Here is a 23,187-nt window from a genome sequence, read left to right on the forward strand (position 1 = left end):
TTTTAGTGTCATGATATAAAGCTACATGTAGTATGATATTCTAATCAAACCACTGATCCTACCTTGCTGATATCATCGAGTGGCTGATTACAGGCATTTTCCTTTTGGATTATGTTCATTAAATCAGTATAAAACTTTTTTGCATTCAGGAAAACAAGTGGATTGTTTATTGAGACAATTTTCACCTGCTGCAGGGTTTCCTTTTAGAGGAGAAAAAGAAACAGATTCAGAACTCTGAATTAAATAATGGATAATTACACCCAATAGTATAGTCAGGTCTAAATGTCACTCACTTGTATGAGCAATTGCTTAATTAACATTTTTATTACTTAAATGTATTTAGAGGTCTTAATGTAACCTCACACTTCCTTAGGGAAAATATATACCTCCTGTTTACCAAGGAACATTAATAATAGCAAGGTAAGTCGGCAGCTTTTCAGAAAGTGGCCCTTATTCCTTTCAGGCCGGTTTTGGGCAGACAGTAGTCAAAACTATCCAAAGAGTTTCAGAAAGTCCTATGCTTTCAAAAGTACCTCTTTCATTCAATTGATCAATTAAAAATTAATTTACTTAACCATCAGTTTTTTTTTAATGAAAATGTATCCTAAAGGGTCAACCATCAGCTCTTTACCTCATACTGACATAGCCTTCCATCAGCTGAAATATAACTTTTCAAGTAACTAACAGTCATAATTTGAAGACGCAGACCTAGATGTAGTCCTAGGAGTATAACTGGACTTTGGGCAGGCCTAGGACACTGGATTCCCAAGATGTGGTGAGCGATGCAAAAAGGAAGAAGAAAAAGTCTGCTTTGGTCATCTTCCCATCACTTGGTGATGTGCACCTAAAACTGTCTTCTCTATGACCTTTGGGGCAAGTGTTTGACCTACTAATAGAAGGAGGGTAAGTTCTACAAAATGACAACTCCTTAACAACTAAGTAAAGCAATACTCTTCCAGGCTTTACTTCCATAGAAGAGTAGAAGCAAAGAATAGCGCATACAGGCAGAGGGTAGAAGGTAAAAGAAATAAAATATTAAGTACGTTAATTTGGACGATTCATTTAACCTCTCCTAGCTCCCTTATATCCAAAAATGAGGTAAATTTTTAAACTAGAAAATCTCAACATGTTCCTACAGTTACAAAACTGATTGAACTTTGGAAACTGAGGAGATTTGCAACAAATAATTCAAGAAAACAAACAAACCTTAAGTTGCCAAACTAATGTTCAGTCAAGAGTAAACCTCTTAGAAACAAAAAATAAAAAGTAATTCTTAGGACTGTCACATTAGTCACCTCAAAGCACCAAAGCTTAGCTTGACCCATTAATCACCCTACATCAAGCTTGTCCAACCCACAGCCCGTGAGCTACATGCTGTCTAGGATGGCTTTGGCTTTGAATGTAGCCCAACAAAAATTTGTGAACTTTCTTAAAACATTATGAGAATTTTTTCACAATCATTTTTAGTTCATCAGCTATCATTAGTGTTAGTGTATTTTACATGTGGTCCAAGACAATTATTCCAATGTGTCCCAGGGAAGCTAAAAGATTGGACGCCCTGCACTACGTGATTGTGCCAATGTGTTGTTTTAATATGAAAAAAAAATGTATTTGTTAAAGAATAGAGATTCAAATTGTTCTAGAAAGGAAATTATCAATGGGGTGGAATTCACTGAATAGGAAGAGAGCTCTCAAATCAGGAAGGATCACTTCACACGAAGAAGAGGTGGAAGAATGAATATATGGAAAAGATAAATGACAGATTATTTTAAGTTAGCTGAAAATTCCACCTAAGAGTTTATGTTCAAACCTTGCTTCATATTAGTCTTTTTCCTTTTATTTTTTATACAAAACCTTGAGTAATTAAGATAGGTGTGATATTCTAATAAAATTAAAATCTCCATATGAAACAGTTATTATTCAGGTCAGTGACTAGACTGGAACCAATCAAGACTTAAAGATGTGGAGAAATTTCTAGCATTTTTGTCTTCCTACATCCCCTCATTTACTTCACTACATGTTTAGCCCAAGAAGAAGTTAAGGAATAGACAGAATTTATTAAACAGTGATTTTTTTAAGCTGAAAATAGTCAAATCCAAAGCCAAATTCAGTCTCAAAGCTAAGGAGGTCGGGGCTAATACATGTGTACTTGTGGTGTGGATACACAGGGGACTTCAGGGGCCCAGGAGTCAGTCTGGGACTTTGCACAAGTACTAAATTCCCATGGAAAAATTAAGGAAAGAAAAGAAAGGCAAAGTTGGTGGAAAACTTGAGCCTGGAACACTCTGGAAGGCTCTGAACCCAAATAGCTCTCTGTGAAACAAATCTTTCCATAGTATTAAAAACATAAGCCATTCCCTTGGGTGTCGCAGAGGGTTCCTGATGCTACTTCCTACTTCCAGTCTATTTGGAAATACCCTGACACTGGGCCTTCTGGTGGGAGGCCAGTTTTCTCGTCCTTAGGGGAATTATGAGATACTGAAACAAGTGCATGTGAAAAATAAAGGGAAAAAGGTTAGCCAAACATTTACAAAGCAGGTTCAAAATGAGGGCAATTTTTTTTTAATTGGCAAAAGTATTTCAAGTCAACATTTTTCCCCTCACTTTAACTGTTTTAGTCATCCCTTAGAACAAGAAACTAGAATTCAGACATAATCAATTGGCTCTCCTAAGCATGGACAAGGCAAGACTGTTTACATAGGCATTTCCTTAAAAAGATGCCCACTGTGCAAGAAACCAATGCTACTGGCATTCTGTAGCTGTTGGACTGAATTACCCTCTTCTAACATACAGTCTCATTGACTGAGTTAAAAAAATTAAAATTAAAAAAAAGCAATACCATGAATCACATTTGCTTCATTCCCTTTCCTATTTCCTATCTTCCCCCATGACTTAATTCAGAATAGACTATCAATTTAGTTTGATTATTTTATGCAAGTCAATAATGGAAAAGAGGTGTCCAAATGCCTGAATCAACCTTGGCCATGATTCTACAGTGAACTGTTGTTCTGGGAACCATGCTATGCTCTTATCTGAATGCTGAATCCAAATAGATTTTCTTTTGTTCTGTGGATTTGTTGCATGTTGTTTGCCAAATATATTGTGATTACATATATACCATTGGAAGTTTATACTAATTAAAAAGAGCTATCATGTTGTTAACTAACATAATTTATCTAATTTTTGTGATATCTTAAAATTATCTCACCCACAAAATTATTAACAATTGCATAAAGGTAAAAGAAAACTAAACTTACACTCTCCATTTCTGTCTTCACTTTAAATTCCATTTCTTTCATGTTTTTTATATTCAAAGTCATTGCTCTAAAATTAAACCAGGTAGAAAATAAAACAAGTCATTTCCTTATCATTATATAAACAATGAAGAAACCAAAATTAGTCGTTTAACAACTAGAATGTGTCTGAAATGATTTAGATTCTATAACCCATTTATTCATAAGAGGACATTGGTAAATCTATATATCTATGGATATTCGGGGATAGAGGTTAACAACAGAAGCATCTAAATAAAGAATAATAAAATTAATTTACCACATTTGGGTGCCCAGAACCCTAACTCTCCAAGCTACTAGATGTGGATTAGTAAAGAAGAATTATAAAAGAGAAAAGGCAAGAGAGTATGCAGTATTTGATAAAATATTGTTTTAATGAAAAGCAGGAAAAGAAAGAATCAATGGCAAGATAGGACTAGATAATATTGAATCCAAATATATAAATTCTACAAAGAAAGAATCTATAGAGATAAAACAATATTTTTAGAATACATTATTTCACATATTTTTTTAGAATACATTATTTCACAAATAACTTCAAGGGAGAGATGGATGAGAAGTAAGTAAAAACATTATTCCCAGATGAATACTTTGTAAAGCAGAAAAATAATTGGTCAGACTGGGGAATGATTTATAAATTTTCAGTAAAATCACAAAAAAAGAAAATGTGTTTCTCAATAAATTATCTAGAAAATAGATAGATATATAGATTAATCTGGCTTCTGAAAAATAAAATTTTCTGAAGTCATTTAATTTTCCCAATAATTATATTGTGAAATGGTTTGTACATCATTAGATACTACCTCTCTTCATTTAATTTAAACAAATCTCTCTATAATACAGTATAAGGGGTTTATTTATTTTAAGATTTTATATATTCTATTTTATAATGTTGATAAGTTATTTATCTTCATTAAGACCAACATTGTTAAATATCATTTGCAGATAAAACATTTTCTTATCTTTTTGTCCCTAATTCTCCGACAGCAAGAAAAACATGAGATTGTAGTACTATATGTTACACAGAAATAAAAGTAACTAGCAAGTAACATATGGCAAGTAACGATATATTTTGCTGCTGTCTCAGAATACATAGAACATTTAGACAGGATCCTACCTTGGGAAGCGTCCTATCACTATAGCTATGGTACAAACAACACCAAACAGCAGTCCCACATTGGCAGCAAAGCATATTGTAAATACATATGTACTGACCCATATGCCCTGAAAGAGAAACAAGAAACAGAAGTTTTGATCCTTTGAAAACCACTTCTTTCTCATGACTGCTAAGTTTTTCACAATCATATTCTATAACATTCTTGTGACCAGACCTCTCAGCAAGAAAATATTACTTAAGAAGTGGTAAACAGAAGCTGAGAAATATAGAAACAAATTCTGGTTCCATCAGACTCTCAGTAGCAAAGGCGGAGGAAAGTTTCTTTTATTTCCAGATACTGCCAACCCTTAGTTCAATCCCCAACAAACACTTTATTTAAGATATGTAAATAGTTGGTTGATGTGTTTGGTTCAAAAGCATGCCATAATTTCCCACTGCCTTCTCATTTAATGTAATATTATTACAAGCAATTGTGTACAGATTTTTGGTCATTCCCAACAATATTCTGTCTTCTAGGATTGCTATAAAAACAACTAATGTTCTTTATTAATACATAAGGCTCACGAAGCCTAATTTTAAAATGACCGAGTCACTCAGTACCAATATCACTTTTAGATCAATCACTATGAAGATTGTCATAATTTTATTGTAAGGGGCCATTCATTGTGAAAGCTAAAATGTCAGAGTCAACTTAGTTCTTGGGAACATTTCAAAAGATTACATGACGCTATAATTCTCTTTTAGTTGGAATACCAAAGTTATTGCAGTTTTGTTCACCACTTAAAATTACAATTTGCAACAAGATATTATACTATAGTTGGCATTTCTAAGCTTAGTGCTGAAAAATATCTTTAAAAGCAAAATAATTTATAAAGTCCAGGTTATATTTTGTAAACACTAAATCCTGGATTTATCAAACAATAAACTAGGAACATTTTAACCTTTCTCTTTCCCCACAAAACCTGCATCACTTTGCCTCTGAATGCAATTCTAAATTTATTTCTGTCCCAATAGCTATATTATCACTTTAAAACATCTCTGAAAACATAATTCTATTCCATACACAAATGAAAAAGTTAGAAACTTTTCTATATTCTAAAAATAACATAGAATCTTGGGGAGGGAATGAGTGCAACTGTTTTTCAGATAAATCTGAAATAAATATTTCTAAAGGTTTTTTTTGTTTTTTTTTTCTTGAAACGCTTCTCCTTTGTCTTGGTTATTTATCTATACTGAATTTGAGTGATTCTTAATAGGTTGTTTCGAAAAGCTGAGCCCTTGGAAGCAAATGTAGGGAATTTTATGGATAAAATTTTGATACAGGACAAGCAAACATTCTGGAGTAAAAAAGAAAATTCAATTTAAATGAATTTCATGTTAAGATCCATCATCTACAAATGTAATGCTAAGTTATTACTTATTTTGAGATCACTCCCAGCTTGCCATCTCAGGTTAGGACACTGAGATGGTTTTTCTTTATTCAGGAGAACGGTCAGTCATTTGAGTTTTCCATTTACATAGCGTGTGTTTTTTTCTTTCTGGTGTATTATGCTATACTTAATCACATACAAAATTAGGCTTCAAGTTTTTGATCATTACTTTGGCTTCTCATGATGACTCTGAGTCTCACTCATTCTCAAATGCTGACTGAATCTGCCTGAGTGTGGCAGAATGATACCTCACCAAAAGCTTTATAAGTCTAATTCCTCTAGGCCATCTTCCATGATTCAATATGGCATAGGGAACTAAGGATCCTGGTCCCTGCCACTTAGAAAACCATAGAGCCTGGAGGCCAGAATTCATCAGAGCAACCAGAAATTTTGGTACCATCTGGTTCTATTTTTAAAGCATATTTACTCTCCCACAACATCATCTAAGTAAGTTTTGCTTTCCAAATGCTTCCTTATTTCCTGGGGCTACATTTATAACTTTGAAAAAGTATCAAATGGAAATTATTAACATAGACCAGTAAACAGTTCCATTGGTTAGAATAAATCCCAACAGAATTTGGAATAATTCCTGTTAAAGACACAAATGCTAGTTGTCACAGTTATCAAGAATTAGTTGGTTCCTGGGCCCCTATTTTTTTATTTTTCGTTATGTGTTCCTACTTGCTCTCCTCCCTATTTGGCACTCATAGTCCCCAAACACAAACTAATCCCCGTGTTGACCTTAAGTAGGAGACACAATCCTTTGTCCTTGTAGAAAATACATCAGCATAAAGTACAGTTTAACAGCTACTAAATTACCTCACTTCCCCCTAATCTATCTATTGTACTGTCTGTTTCTGTGGTGACCCCTATTATTAAATTTTTAAATCCAAATTTTATATCCAATGTTCAGCTATTCGAACTCATTTCTGAGCCAACAAGTTGAGCCTCCATTTGGAGCCCTATTTTCTCTTTACTTCAAAGAGGGATTTGACCAACAACACAAAATAGAGTCAGTATTAAACTGTTAAAAAATATGAGATGCAACAGTTTCTAATTTTTCATGCTATGACTATGTACATATTTCAAATTTTAAACTTTTAAATTAATTTATACACACACACACATATCTTATATAATTTTACTTCCATGATATTCTAGGTATAGTTCATCTATTTAATAATCTAGACATATTATACCTATTGGGTATATAGCCTATATCCACAAAAGTCTGTGCAATATTCACACTTTTAATGCTGTGCCCAATAATCCAATAATCCTTTGAATGCTGTCCTCAACAACCCAATAATCCATGGCTCTTCACTGTTGAATCCCTTAACAGCTAAGAGATACCTATCCACTCCAACCACAGAAGGCTATTGTCAAGCTAAACCCAATGTCCCACTGAATCATCATGCACCTGCCATATCCATGTCACCTTTCTCAATATTACTCTTTGCCAACACCATATTGCCTACTTATTCTGAGTATTAAACTATTACCTCTAAGTAGGAGACTACAAATTCTAAGCTCTTAAACAATTTTTCAACTATCAAACACCCTCAAACTTCACATGTCCAAATGCAAACTCATTAACTTCATCCCAGAATCTGTCCTTCCTCCAATGTTCTCCTTCAGTTATAACACTAATATTCTTCAATACACTACAATCAGAAGCTATGGAATCATATTTTACTTTTTCTCACCTTTAATCTACTTGTCCAATAATTTCACAAATTCTATAAACTGTTAAGAAAAAATATCTCAAACCATATTCTTTTTCTCAAATTATTGATACCTTAGTTCACACTGTTCCTTTCCTCAATTCTTTTGACAGTCTCCTAGTTAGCTGTCTGCTTTTATGATGTGCATTGTAAACCATTTGCCATACTGCTGCTAGAATTAATGTTCTGAGTATAGATTTGGATATCAGATTTAGAGAGTATATTAAAAGCATTTTTACTCAACCTTCCTCTTTTAAAATCTTACCCAAAACAATATAAAAATGTGAATATAGAAGAGAAAAAAATCAGCATCAATGAAACAAGAACATGGTCAAAACTCCTAACTACAAAATGTGATACAGACTTGCCAAATACTGTAAAATTTTGGATGATAATCAAGGAGGACACTAGAAGCCAACAAAATTATCCTCAGGGTTCAATAAACTATAAGTTGTTGCATAAATGCCAGCATCCTGAAAGTTCTATACAATAATCTGAAAAATTAGGGGCAACAGGTTCTCAGTTCTAAGGTCAGAGATGGGCTACAAGAGATACAGGAAATGTACTCACAGAGATTTATTTGTTACCAAAGAACTGCAGAGTGAAAGGCCATTTGTATCACTTACAACCCTGGTTTCCTAAGTAAAGGTGACTGCCGGAAGTAAAACAAGATGAAGAACGGAGAGATGACAACAGTCTGAGATCACCAGTGAAACTGTGATTTCTGAGGCTTTGCTTCAATTATCTAAATCAGAACTATGGGCTGTTCTACCTCGTTTCCTATCTCCTGCCCTCCCTATGTTGTTTTCCAGTAAATAGGTCCCCTAAAAAATACATTACAATTGTAAACAAATTAACAAGGGCCCTATTCATGGAAATAAGAAAAATAAAGAAATAAATAATAAATGAAAGGCAAAAGAAAGATTTGGATATATAATAGGTAATATAATCTCAGGACAAAAAATCTTAAAAATAAATATATAAATTCAAAGAAGGAATGATAAATGGAAAAAGAGAAAAACAGAAGGAGATAAAAAGCAAGCAGACTAGACTAAGAAATTGAGCGAAAATAAAAGCATTACAGAGATAAAAGCCATGTAAAATTAAAAAGAAAATTATAACTAGAAACACATAGTCAGAGATACGTGACTAGTCCAAAGAAATTACTTACACAGAAAAACAAAATAAACACAGGAAAATATATAGATATGAAGAAAATCAAAGTAAAAATAAACACAAAATTCATTAAGAAGAGAGCAGAACACATAGATTTGAAAAAATATTCAGATTAGAAGAAAAAATTTATAAATAATTCTTGATTACAAGATCAAAAGGTTATGTCATGCTCAGAAATCTGAGACTGAGTGCTCAACCACAGTCATATTCTGATAATATTACCAAACTTCATGAGTAAGAAGAAAGAACTTGATTGGGCATCTATTTAGAAAAACAACCTTATTTAAAATAACAACAACAACAAAAATATGTTGACCTGTGATTTCTCTACTTTATCCTTCAATGTCTAAAAATAATGCTGAGTTTAAAAAGACCTGAGAGAAAGCATTTTACACTCAGTGAAAAACTGTCTTCTAGCTTGAAAACAGGCAGATATTGGGACCATAAAATAGCTCAGGTTCTTGGAAGACTATGTGGTGACATACACAAAACAAACGGATGAAATAAATAACTCAGGTATGAGAATTCTTTTTTTTTTTTTTCAAAAATACTAAAGGTAACCACTAAATGCATTTAGACAATAGAATTTTCTATATACTATAACATAGTGAATAATATCATCTTCCCCCACTGATGTTCATCAATAGAAACTCAGAAGTTATTCCAGCTGATCCACTTTATATAATGAACTGGTGGTGAGGACTAACAAATACAATCTCTTTAATATTTTTTATCTGATTCTCTCTTGTACTTCATGGTCTCAGCCTTGGTCTAGGCCTTTCTCATTTATATTCCTGCATGGCTAAAGCAGTGCTCCAATTGCTGTATACTTCACCAGTTTGATCTGTCTTCCTCAAATTACTCAAGTGACCTTTCCAATACATACATTTTATTATTATTTCACCTTTCAGTGATGCTTCACTGTCTTCAGAATGAAATCAAATCATCTTTGTAAGACATGAGTAGCCTTTCCTAATCCAACCCATTCAAATTTTCCAACATCATCTGTCACTATTCCCATCTTCACACTATATGTTCTACCCATGCAAAATACCTTGATTTTCAGAGACAGAGATTTTCACACTCATCTCTATATCTTTGCATATGTGGTTATCTTTCTTTCTTCTCCAGGTAATGCCTATTCACTCTTCAATGCTCAACTTAGAAATCACTTCCTAGTAGAAGCCTTAAAGCCTTACTTGACATCTTCTCTACCCTTTTCAATATGGTATTGCTGCCTCCTATATGATCAATGAGTTCCTTAGAAATATCTTAATCATAGGGTTATCAAGTAGCTTGTTAAATAAGTTTGCATCTTCTCATTTTTTTGTTTCCATGAGCCACCTATCACCTTTAGAAGGTCATGGTTAATTCTGGCCTCTTGTTCAGCCTACAAAATCCTGTTCCTTCACATCTTAGTTCATATTTCAGCTCTTCTGTGAGAGTCTTCCATGTTGATCAGTCCAAATTAAATGCCCCTGCCTCTATTTTCCCCAAAACTAAGCTACTCCTTTTCCTTCCAAGTCATGTTTTATCCTGGCTTACATAGTAAGTCATTGTTTCTGTGTCCACTTTCTGTACAAATAACTGTCTGGAGGGATTGGGTAGTTCTCTGCACATTCTTCATGGTACCCAGCACTGTACTTTGGTGGGAGCTCAGAAATATTGAGCGCCAGGAGGAATATTATAAAAGTAGGTACCCAGTAGTTTGGGATAAATAATATCCCAAACTATCTCAAAGTAACTGAAGAAGAGAAAATGTATATTTAATATTAATAATTACATTTAATATGGTAACTGTCATAATAGATCTAAACAGAGGGTACTCATGAAATACTTTTCCATGTCGGAGAGGGAGAGAATCCTGGCTTGCTCTTGCATAGATAGGATTATCTAGAATCAGGATGCTATTTATGTTAGTAGAAATCACACTTTATTATGGTTCAGCATATTTTAACCTGTGTCAAGCAATGGTCCTCTTAATATAACCCATTTAAAAGGCAATTCATGAGACCTTTTGTATTTAGAATGGAAGTGGTCACCATTAAGAGGTTCACCCTATATTCATGCAGCATACATTCTCAGTGATTAATGATAGTTTTTCATATAGGTTATAAATTGTCATATTTCTATTAGTGTCTATTTTCCTGATAAGTCTTACTGCCAAAATAAATTCATATTGTAAATTGGACATTCCAAATCCACTCAAATTATCAGCATTTCTTTACAAGTTCTTAAACCACACAATCATCGAAATTTAACCAAATTCTCTTTCTGTTTCCTATGAAGACAATTTATATTTTAATGCTTTTATTAAGACTTTGGAAGAAATAAATGGTAACTTGTAAAGTCTTAAATGGCTAAATCTATTTTCTGCAAATAAAAGTATTAGTGCTTACTTGGTAACATAGGCTTAAGTTAAAGAGGGACGATTTTAGGTCAAATTTCTACTTACCCAATCAATTTTATCCACATTCCAATACTTTTTTAAATCTCGGAACTGTATTAGCATTCCCTTCAGTCCCACAACAATAATGCTTGCAAGGACACACTAGAAATAAAATACAAGTTGAAGAAGAAGCAACATAAGGATTTTAACTTAAATTTAAAAGGGCCAAGGTATTTTTATCATTTTGTTTTTAAAGTACTTAATAGAGAAAAGCAGTCACCCATTAGAAGATGACAGAAATATTTGTTTTGTTTAAAACTAAACATTATTGTATTTTAGGAATATAATATATATTCTAGAAATTCATAAGGTAATATTTGTACAATTCTAAACAAGAACAAAAAGAAAATGAGTAAATTGTAAGGGTGAATGTTGTGAAGTTAAATGCCCTCTTAACTATACGTATTCACAGTCATTTGTTTGAATTGTATTTGTTGCATGAAATTAAATGTGTATATCATATATTTTATTGTAATTGCCTTAAATGTCAATTATCTGATTTCACCTGAAGATGTTTATAATGCTCTTGAAAAGCGAACTTGATTATTAGAAGATCCTCCCATGGAAATAGTTTATTCTCACTACACACATGAAGAACTAGAATAACAAAGGATGGAGACTAGTTCTCCTAAGCCCGGTGTTTTGCATTACTTTGGTGCCTCAGCTTATGAAGAAGAAGATGAAGCACTGGCACTAATGTTCTGAGTCACTTTGTATAACAGATTTATCAACAGTGGGAAGCTGTATTTTGTTTCCTACTTCCTTGCCCAAGCACATGTATATTTCTAACAGTCAAAGTTTTGGTAAAATGCTTCCAAAGTCTACTTCTTATAACAGAATATGCCTAGTTCCACCCTCCAGATGAGCACAGAATAAATCTAGTTCCATAATGCCATTCTTATGTGAGAGACAAAAAGTCAAGAAAAACAGCCATGGTATCCCCTCCCGTGCCTGCCTCAAATGCGGTAGCTTTTCCACGCCTCCCCCATTCAAACTTTACCTCTGTAACATGGGTTCTAGATGTAGGATTGTTAAGATTATACTTCCAAGAAATTTTATATACAATGATTCTTATGAAACTTTAAAAAGTAGATAGTGAAAAAGCACTACTGTACCATGGGCAGCCAGTAAAGCAAAGGTCCTATTGCATAGATGACTATAAGGACGAAAATGCAAGATATTAGGCAAGCCACCTGTAAAATACAAGACAGACAAAAAGAAAAAAGAACGCCTTGAACTTTTTTATTATTCCAAAGTTATGGGGTTGGGGGATAATTCTTAGTTTATCTTGATTAGAAGAAACAAAATGTTGGCACATAACTGTTAAATTGCTTAGACTGTCATTATCTATATTTTGCAGCTGAGGGAAGCCAAATGTGACAGCTGACAAACTAGTGCAATCAAATTAAGTCAGTGATGAGAGAAAAGCAATTCCACACAAAGAAATAGGACACCATCAACTTTTATCACACATCATAGCGATGGCTTTTGTGTTTAATAGTGAAAGTGACATTTCAATTAAAAATTCTTTAGCCTGTTGTTGTTTAGCCTGACTCCCCTCCTTATTTTGTAGGGGGTTGAGTAATAACCCAATATGTGGCTGAGGATGTTTCTGTGCTAATTTCCACTGAAGCATTTACCCTCGTTGGAGTTTTTTGTTAGTAAAGGCTCTAGTTATGAAGTAGTTATACGGGATATGGGAGTGATCTCTGGCAGTGGGACAGACTTAATTTTATTAATCCTGAAAAGCTATTAGTATCATGTTCTAACCAACTAGCCTGCTGACAAAAGGCAATTCAATTCACCTGACTCCTATAGCCATGTTCCACTTGATGGTGAACTTGATTTCACAGAAGCAAATGTTCAGGACTTAATAAAAACACTTGGCCAAAACGTCTTCCTAACAAGAAAAAAGAAGACTTTCACAAGGCCACAAAGATGCCTAGAATATCGTTGTGGAGATATCAAAGGGAATTTGGACCTAGTAGAATGGCTTAAATTATATATATATAAACAAACAATCAATATCAAAGGCTGGCAAAAACTCCGAGCAACTGCAATTCTCAGGCATTGCTGGTGGGAATACAATATGATACAGTTACTCTGAAACAGTTTGGCAGTTTGTTATAAAGTCACACATACACTTACCTTATGACCCAGGACTAAGATAAATGAAACATATGCCCAAGTGAAACCTAAATATGTATGCACAGAATCTTTATTCATATATACCAAAATCTTAAATGACTGAAATGTCCACCAATTGGTGAATAATTTGCAGTACATCCATACAATAATATACAACTCAGCAATTAAAAAACACAGATGAAATTCAAAATTATTAAGCTAATGAAAGAAGCAAAACACAAAAGACTACATACTATAAGATTTCATATCCATGACATTCCAAAAAAGATAAATTATAGAATGCCAGAGGCTGGAGGTGGAGGCAGAGAATTGACTACAAAGGAGTATGAGAAAACTTTTTAGGTGATAGAAATATTCTATATCTCAATTTTACTTGTTATACAACAATATATTTTTCAAAAAAGTGAACCATATAACTTAAAAGGATAAATTTTACTATATCTAAATTATACCTCCATAAACAGACTTTTAATAAAAAATGAAACCTGGGAAGAGATCTATAACAATTGCTTACATGCTCACACCAAGGGTCAGTCCAGCATTTGCATTTGTCCTGAGCCTGTTACTATCAAAATACATGTATATGGGAAGAGGGAGAGTGGACTGGGAGTAGCTATAATTATTCTGCTAAGCAAGGAGTCATCCGAATGAACATACGATCAGGCCTTTCCTGCCTGGCAGAGGCTGAGGGAGTCTGTTCTCCCTTGCTTATTTTGTGCAACTTGTCACGAACACTCTTCAGCATACAAAGGGGAAAAGCAATTCTTTTTGGGAATTAAATCACTAGGGAAACTAAATGATTACCCATATAAGAAATTATAGTACACCAAACTGTCACTACATTGATCACTTAGGAGTAATTGGTAATTTTACATAAGAATTTTTTATCAATAAAGTAAGATGCCTGTCACTCTACTAGACTGTAAAGAGGTAGGTGTCAGAGTGCAGCTCACAGGATCCAGGCAGAGAGCTCAGTCAGTGATTCAGCAAATCGTGTTTACATAAAAAGAATAAAATACCAACAGCTAAGGTGAATTTTAAGACAAAAGGCAATGGCACATACCCTTTTTGTGGGACTCTTCTTACAGTGTACCTAACACCAAAACCCTAAATCTTAGGAGCTAGAATGAACTTTGAACAGTTGCAGCTGCAACTACTTGGAAGGATCTGAGACAGAGAGGCAAAGTGCCAAGATCATGGAGCTAGGGAGTTCGAATGCATGAAGGTAATATGGAATATATAGTGAACTGAGATTTGAGAAAACCAAATACATTCTAAGATTCCCAAATTTAGTATACTACACTAAAGCTGTTATAGAAATTACAATCTAACTAAATAATTCTATTTAAAAATAGTAAATCGCAACTACATGTGGGCTATTCTCTAAATAACATTTATCTTTTATTTACATGGTGCTTTGCATGTTCATCAACAATAATTAAACCATAATTTCAGTCTTGTAGTCAAAATAAGTCAAGAGTTAAATGGATCTTATTTGGCAAAGGGTGACAAACTATGGGTGAAAAAGACTATTTCTTTACCTTAAATGGTAAGTCATGCAATGAAATAGACCATAAGCAAGTAAGTGATGTTACCTCCCATAATGCACTTGCCTCATCATTATTGATGCCCTTGGTCAAAAGATAAGTTTATCTATCTAATGAGACAAGAAACTCTTACTAGCTCTCCTCAGCGTATATACTCCTCAGTCATGGAAATTGATGATATTATAGTGTCTGCCCTCACAGCTCTCAAAATACTGATATTCATTCTCTCCATAAAAAAGAAGTCAGGACACTGAAATTTAGATTTGTAAAAAATCTTTGCGATTATGCAATGGAAGCCATCATTCCATAATAGGCCAACTCAGTAAATTCAAAAACAGCTCAAATTAAGATCAGATATTTGCATGTATAAAATAGAATTCTCTAACTTCAGGATTCTATAACAACCCACTTAAGCTATCTTTCAAGTATCGTCACTTTCCTCACATCTTTTACTTTGCATATCAGGTGGTATTTTCTTGCATTTCTCTGATCTACTTAAAGAAAAATTTGAAAAACAAGTTAAAACCAGAACAAAACAGACAAGTTTGTTCCTTTTTTAATCTCAGAAAACAAAACAAAATAAAACTAGCTTCTTTAAAAGTTTCAGGTTGGCTTCTATTGTAATTATTAAAGTGTTCACAGAATTATCCATTGAGCAAACACTCACTAGGATTTTACTCTTTAACTTTCTTTCCATGTCATACTAACTAAATGTCCAAATATATTTTTGCTTGAAAATCATAACTACTGATATTTAAAAGTTTATTCAGTATAAAAGAGGATGAAACAGTCAATATCTTATTCTTGTTATGTTCTCAAACAATCGTTTTACATGCTGTATGTTACTTACAAAGATGATCGTGCATGCATTTTTATTATCCATACCGATATATTTGGTTGGGAGTAGAGGGAGATGCCAGTAATTTACTTCCTAAGTAGTTGTCAGAGAATGCATAAGTCATTCCTGACCGCACTGCATGCACAGTCTTGTAGAAAGTAGTGGAATGGCAAAAGAGATTGGAAAAGGCACAAAGAAAAAAAAAGAAAGAGGACATTGGGTAACTAAAGCTAGATTAAGGTTTTAAAAGAGATGAAAGCAATGAACCAAATTTTGAAAGAATAAAGGAATACAGTTTGGCAAATTAGAATGCAGCGACAATCTCAGTGTTGCAGAAAAACATGCCAGCTGTTGTTTTCAGTTGTGGCTGAGCTGCCTGTCTAGCAGACGCAGTCCCTCGACCCTCCTGGTCATGCCTCCCAAGCTCCCTGCAGAGCACCAGCGGACCTCCTCTGTTGGAAGTGAAGAGAAGCATGCAGGGAAGAAAACCAGCAAATCACACTGCCACGTGTGTTCCTATGCAACAATTTTGCATGTTCTTCACATGTACCCCAAAATGTAAAATGCAATAAAATAAATAAATGGGAAAAAAAAAAAAAAAGAAAACCAGGGGACACTGAGCGCCCTCCGTACTTACCGTTCTTTATGGGGAAGGAGAGAAGGAAGAAATGTAACATTTATTTCTGCTATTTGTCTAAGCTGTGTGTTTTTATTCTCCCAAAGGCCTTTCTTAGATACGCATGCTTTGGGTGTCTCATCTAAAGGGGCTCACTGTAAAACGCGTTTCTTCATGTAGAGGATAGAAATGTTTCTGGTGACCATGGCACTTGGTATTAAATGATCAGTAACTCTTGCTGTTCCAATCCAAACATTTGGTTTCATTTTCTAAAGCACTGAAAGACTTTATCATCAACTCACTTGTATATAAAATTGTCTTAAATTCACTGTCAAACAGCCACGTGTGGCTCTTGATCACTTGAAATGTGGCTAGTCCATATTAAGGTATGCTGCAAATCTAAAATACACACCAGATCTTGAAGCCTTGTACCAAGAAAAGAAGATGTTAAAATATCATTAATAACGTTTAAATTATTAACTTTGAAATAACATTAATGTTAAAATAACATTTTGACTCCATTAAGTAAATTAAAATATAAAATTAAAATTATCAACTTCTTCTACTTTAAAAAATGTGGCTACTAGAAAGTTTAAATTATCTGTGTAGCTCACATTATGTTTCTGTTCAATAGAGTTTCTCTAAAGTATATGATCCTAAGCCAGGTTTTAAATGGGATTTTCAGTAAATGTATATTAAATAGCAATAAAAACAAAAACCTGTCCAGCTTGACTAGTCTATTCTAATGTCAGCAAAACCAGTATTTTCTTTTATGGCTATTGGAAGCTCTCATTTATCATTCATTTTTTTCTGTAGTAATTATCTACCACCCACTATGTGCCAGGTCCTGGGCTAGCCATTGAGGATACAGTGAACCAGACCAGACAAGGTTTTGATGCTCTCCAGTAGCCTTAAGTCAAGGATAGAAGGCTGACATCGATCACATAATCACGCTAATGAACATTTAATGTCAAATAGCACCAAGGATGCTGACAAAGGGGAACACGACTGACCCAGAAGTGGCAGTGAGACACGAAGGATGGGAGAAATTCACATAGCGAGGAAGGGAAAGACAAAGGGAACAGACACTGGAATCCTCAAGGGCTGGAGAAGGATTAGGTCTGAGAATGAGGTGGAGAACAGGCCAAGAGGAGGCTGTGCCAGGAAGCACTCAGCATCTGGTAGACAGCAGAAAGGTCTCAATTCCAAGACCTATGCAATGTCTTATACGGTCTTTAAGCAAAAATAACACGACCAAATTTGCATTTTAAAAAGATAACTTTCCACAAAAATAACATTTCTATAGAAATACCAGGAATGTTTCCAAATAAAAGTCAGTTGATAAATTCATTAACAAATGTAAGATGATTGTCACTGATCCATTGATTGGTTGTCATTAGCCTAAAAATTGAAGATTGTTTGTCGTCTAGTCAATTTGCAGGATATAAATCTAGTCCCTAAGAGAGTCAGAGCCATTTAAGTGGCTGTTTTGTGAAGTCATGTCACATAGAAAATTGCTTTCACAAATAGCCTATTTAGAACAAAACTTTTAAGGCTTGGTTTGCCTCGTGCTTTCCAGAAACATGTCAGTTATCAGTTTTACCCACATAAACTTAACACTTGCAATGTTAAAGGTCTGAAATGACTACCATGGGAAAGCATCCTCAATTTGAGTATGCACATTAAATCAGATTCTTTCCCTGTGCAATTTAATGGGAGCTGTTGAAAAGATTAGTAACCATCTCAACAAGCAGAGGAGCATGAAAATATTCTGCCACTGAGCTTTGTTCCCCTGGACTAGTGTTTTGTCAGATTTCCTTCATTTCTTTTGAAGTCTGATGAATAGAATACCATGCAGGAAGAAAATATATTAAATAAAACATCCTTAGAAATGTTCTGTTGTTCTAGTCATTCAAACTTGTGGCCTCCAGAACAGAGAAGAGAAGGGGCTTTGCTTTATTCCCAACCGTATTCAAACATAGGTATACCCAACTCAAGTGAAAAAGAAATCCCAAATTTAAAAATATGTATATGCTTTCTCAAACTATTCTCTTTCAGACACTTGATATTAAAGGTCACAAAGATTAATCAGATAATTTTATTATTACTAAGATAGTAATTTGAAAAGCAGGAAAACGCCTAAGGAAATCCCAGATATGGAAGACATTCAAAGTAGAAACACTTCAAAGATTCTATTTCAACCTTCCCTGCCCATGTGATAAGTGAATATGTTAACTTGCTCAAGATCCTATCGCACGGTAAAGGAGCAACTTGGACTAGAAAACTGTGTCATTGTGTCTCAACCATACCAGGATGTTTTAAAATTAAATGTTAAAAAAGGGTTCTAAACATTTAATTATTTTCTAATAATAATAATAATAAAATCAATGATCATTGTTAACATTTAAAGGACAGTTAGTGCTCAAGCTTCGTGTTAAATAAGCATTATTAACTCTTTTAGTTGTTGTAATAATTCTACTTTAACAGCCAAGTCTATTTATACCAGAGAGGTCAAGTTAGTTGTGCAAAGTCACTTAACTAGTGTTGAAGCTAAGGCACAAGCCCAGGTTCTACAGCCTGACCGCAAACCACTCACTATGTTTATTGAGCCCGTTAATGAAGAGAGAAGCCTAATACATTCATTCTGAAGAAACTACCATAGAATTCTGCTGGCATAATAGCTCACACCTGTAATCCCAACACTGGGATGCCAAGGTTGGAGGATCCCTGAAAGCCAAGAGTTCAAAATAAGCCTGGGAAACAAAGCAACACCCTTATCTGTACTAAAAATTGAGAAAAAAGAAAAAATCCAGGTGTGGTAGTGCATGCCTATAATCCCAACTACTCTGGATACTGAGGTGAAAGGATCACTTCAGCCCACATGTTTGAAGCTGTAGTAAGATATAGTGGTGTCACTGCACTCCAGCCTGGCCAACAGAGCAAGACTCTGGCTCAAAAAAAAAAAAAAATTTTTTTTCAAAACAAAAACTGCTATAGGATTCTGGGATTTTACAGATAGAAGAGTCATCAGAGTAGGGAATGATATTTAAGTTCACTGCAAATTAAACCTTCAATTTAGATCACAAAGATTTGAGAGTATAGTTTGCAAAAATATTGTTTATACCTCTACAAAAGATGACCCTACATTTGAAAATCCTAGCTGTGTAAAAGTACATCAGATTATTTGTGTCACATAGCCAAGGGTGAATGAGAATTTTACTTCTTAGTTGATGAGCTGTGGCAATTATTTGTCAAATTACAATACATTCAGCATTGGTTACTGCTTCCTTTCATGTACTGTATGATACACTGCTATGAATTTTATTAATTAGTTTTATGCCATATATATATATATATATATATATATATATATATTTTTTTTTTTTTTTTTGAGACAGAGCTTCACTCTTGTTACCCAGGCTGGAGTGCAATGGCGCGATCTCGGCTCACCACGACCTCTGCCTCCTGGGTTCAGGCAATTCTCCTGCCTCAGCCTCCTGAGTAGCTGGGATTACAGGCACGCACCACCACGCCCAGCTAATTTTTTGTATTTTTAGTAGAGACAGGGTTTCACCATGTTGACCAGGATGGTCTTGATCTCTTGACCTCGTGATCCACCTGCCTCGGCCTCCCAAAGTGCTGGGATTACAGGCGTGAGCTACCGCGCCCGGCCCTTATGCTATACTTTAATATCTGTTGACCACTTGCCCACAAGGTCAAGAACCACATACTTTTCAAAATCAATTATTCTACAACCTAAAAAAGTATTTAATAAGGAAGACTCCCAATGAATGTTTGAATCAGCACATATAATGTTTTAGAAGTTCTCATTTGATTCCTATTTAAATATGAATTGTTTTAATAACAACTGTTAATGTTAATTTTTTATACTAAGATACACATGGTTTTTCTTATAAGAAACAGTGACTACGGATGCAAGTTTTGGAGTCAATCTATCTGGTTCCAACCCCAGCTCTGCCATTTACTACCTCTATGACCTGGGTAAGCTACTTTAATCTTCTTTTCCTCAACTTTCTCATGTAGAAACTGAGTATAATAATTACTTCCTTCATAAGTTTGTCTAAACCATTAAAGGTTTAATTATTCATAGGATTAAACAAGTTCATTTATAACAAAAGTATGACAAGCGATGCCTGACACAAACTCAATATCTTTTCCATCACTACCACCATCATCATCAATAGCAACATCTTCATCACCATGATTGTAATCATCCTCATCATCTTACCAGTACCCATCAGAATGCCTGGTATATCACAGGCTCTCAATACATGTCAAATTGATTTGGGTTCCTAAAAAATATAATTGCTTAACCTAAAATATGTGCAGATATCTTATTACACACTTAAATACCTGCATAACTCTATAGACGGAAATTTCAGTGTCAAGGATTGATTTTTTTCACATAATGGATTTTATTTATTTAAAGGAAATTAATAAAAATGGGAAAACGTCATATTGACCATTTCAATTAAAAAGAGCCACCAGTAGAGGGAGCTTTGGCCTCAAAGGTGCTGAGCATAAAGCTGCAATTTGTACAGAATGTTTTAGTTTGCTTGTTGAATCCTCAGCTTTTGGAAGTGTCATTTATAAGAAAGACAAGAGAGAGAAGGTCTTTCTTGCAGCAACTTAGAAAAAATTAAAGAAGTGAAAATAGTTTCCGGGCTTTAAAGAGAAGCTAGCTCTTCCCACTCTCTGAGAATGGGAGCCAAGGCCCAGCAGTCCTCTGCCCCTGCTGAACAATTCGGTTACCTGTGTCTTTGCTCCTGTGCTGTACAGGCCGGCAGTCCTTCCCATGGCAGCAGCACTTGGTATGCAGAAGAAAAATGAAGAAACTATATTGCTGAGGCCATGGGCCAAAAATTCCTGCAAGAGTCATAATGAGAGAATATATAATATCTTAATCACAATCGACTTTTAGAGACCGCAGGTACAATTTGTCACATAATGTGGCTTGTTTGTATTCAGATTTTGTTCTCCCCACCAGTTGGGGTTTAAGAATTACAATACAAATAGCTAACATTTATTGGGTGCTTACAATAAGCATGAAATTGTTCTCAAGCACTTTACTCATTGAATCCTCATAACAACCTTATAGGGAAATTCTATTTTTTTTTAACTGCTCTATGCCATTAATTTCTCCTCCATTTTTAAGTCACCTCAATCAGGTTTTTCTTCTCACCACTCCACAAATGACCTTCACAATGCTAAACCAATGATTCATTGTTGGCTGACCTTGCCTGAAAGAAGCATTTGGCATATTTGCTCATTTGTTCTTCCCTAAAGCCTCCTTCACTTGGCTTCTAGGATGTCCCTGATTTCCTCCTACCTCCCTGGCCATCACTTTTAAATGTCCTTTGTGGTTCTTTCCCATCTAACCAAGTTTAAATATTGGAGGACCGCTTCTCTTCTCTACCTACCTCTTAGCTACTCAAATACACATTGACAACTATAAATTTTTTATCTGCAGCTTGGACCATTTTTCTGAATGTCAGACTGTAGAGCCAATCTGCTACTCAGCCTCTCCCTTTGGATGGCTAACAGGTATCTCCAACTTACTAAACTGTGCTACAGCTTTCTAACACCCAACCTGGTTCTCCTATGTTCTTCCCTATTTCAAGTCCCAAATGCTTAGACTGAAAGCTTTCGGGTTATTCTTGACTTTTCTGCTCCCTCTTTTCCCAGATGATACCCATATCGAATCCAGAATCCATACACTTCCATCTCTTCCATCACTACAATTTAGTCCAAGTCATCAAATATCACTTGGATTATTGCAAATTCTCCTTAATAGTATTTTTGTGTCTGCTGTTGCTAGTTAGCACAACAAATATTCCTGCCCTTTATAGAGCTGTGGTCATGGAAAGCAAATGCTGGCAATAAACAAGATAAGTACAGAAAGCAAAGCTGAGGATGGCATGGGTAAATCTGGAGTTTCAGATTTTAGATTACCAAAGATGGCTTCCCTGAGAAAGGAGCATTTGAATAAAGAAGCTGGCTGAGCACAGCGGCTCACACTACAATTTCAGCACTTTGGGAGGCTGAGGCGGGGGATCTCCTGAAGCCAGGAGTTTGAGACCAGCCTGAGCAACATAGCAAGACACCCTATGTTTTAAAAATGAAAAAAAAAAAGAAAAAAAAGAAAGAAAAGCAGCCAGGCATGGTGGTGCATGCTTGTAGTCCCAGCTACTAGGGAGGCTGAGGTGAGAGGATGGCTAGAGCACAGGAGGTTGAGACTGCAGTGAGCCATGATCATGCCACTCACTCCAGCCTGGGCAAGAGAGTGAGCCTTGTCTCTAGAAAACAAAAATTAAAAATAAATAAATAAAGCAACTAAGCAGGTATCAGAGAGAAGAACAGAACTCCCAGAAAAGGGAACAGCAAGTGCAAATATCTGTAGCCAGAAGCATAACTAGTTGGTTCAGGGGGAAGCAACGTGGTGTAGCTAGCACAGAGTATAAAAGGGTGTAAGACCAGGGAGGAAAAGGGTATTAGCAGGTTATGCAGAGCCTTGTAAGCCATGAGAGAGGCTGTGACTCTGAGTGTGACCAGAAGTCACTGGGAGGTTTCGAGTAAAAGAAAGACATGGTCTGCATTGTTCACCATTGCATCCCTTATACCTAGACCTGTGCCTGCTATGTATTAGAGTTCATCATAAATCTGTGGAATGAATAAATCTTTTTTAAAGATGAGGAAATTGGTGCACATAGATTAAGGTCACAAAGTGTGAGGTTGAGATGTGCACATAGGCAGACTGATATTCATAAACCGCTGCACTGCAACTTCTCTGCAGACCAGTACAGCTCTGTAGGACCATGACAGGACATG

At 35.0% G+C, this 23,187-nt stretch overlaps 1 protein-coding gene across 3 annotated transcripts in view; it reads right to left on the bottom strand.

Annotated features, from left to right (window-relative positions):
- SLC26A7 (solute carrier family 26 member 7) overlaps positions 1–23,187 on the bottom strand; it is a 193,189-nt gene that overhangs the window by 32,401 nt on the left and 137,601 nt on the right. For all 3 annotated transcript variants that reach the window (XM_032249456.1, XM_032249457.1, XM_032249452.1), the window contains exons 9-14: positions 21,112–21,225; positions 12,305–12,382; positions 11,196–11,291; positions 4,411–4,517; positions 3,258–3,324; positions 63–200 (exon numbers count right to left, since the gene is read on the bottom strand). In XM_032249456.1, coding sequence (XP_032105347.1) covers positions 63–200; positions 3,258–3,324; positions 4,411–4,517; positions 11,196–11,291; positions 12,305–12,382; positions 21,112–21,225 — 600 coding nt within the window. The remainder of the gene's footprint in view (positions 1–62; positions 201–3,257; positions 3,325–4,410; positions 4,518–11,195; positions 11,292–12,304; positions 12,383–21,111; positions 21,226–23,187) is intronic.

The sequence above is a fragment of the Sapajus apella genome, unplaced genomic scaffold, assembly GCF_009761245.1.
Source record: "Sapajus apella isolate SASKATOON/1434 unplaced genomic scaffold, GSC_monkey_1.0 scaffold3, whole genome shotgun sequence".
In the NCBI taxonomy this organism is placed as follows: domain Eukaryota; kingdom Metazoa; phylum Chordata; class Mammalia; order Primates; family Cebidae; genus Sapajus; species Sapajus apella.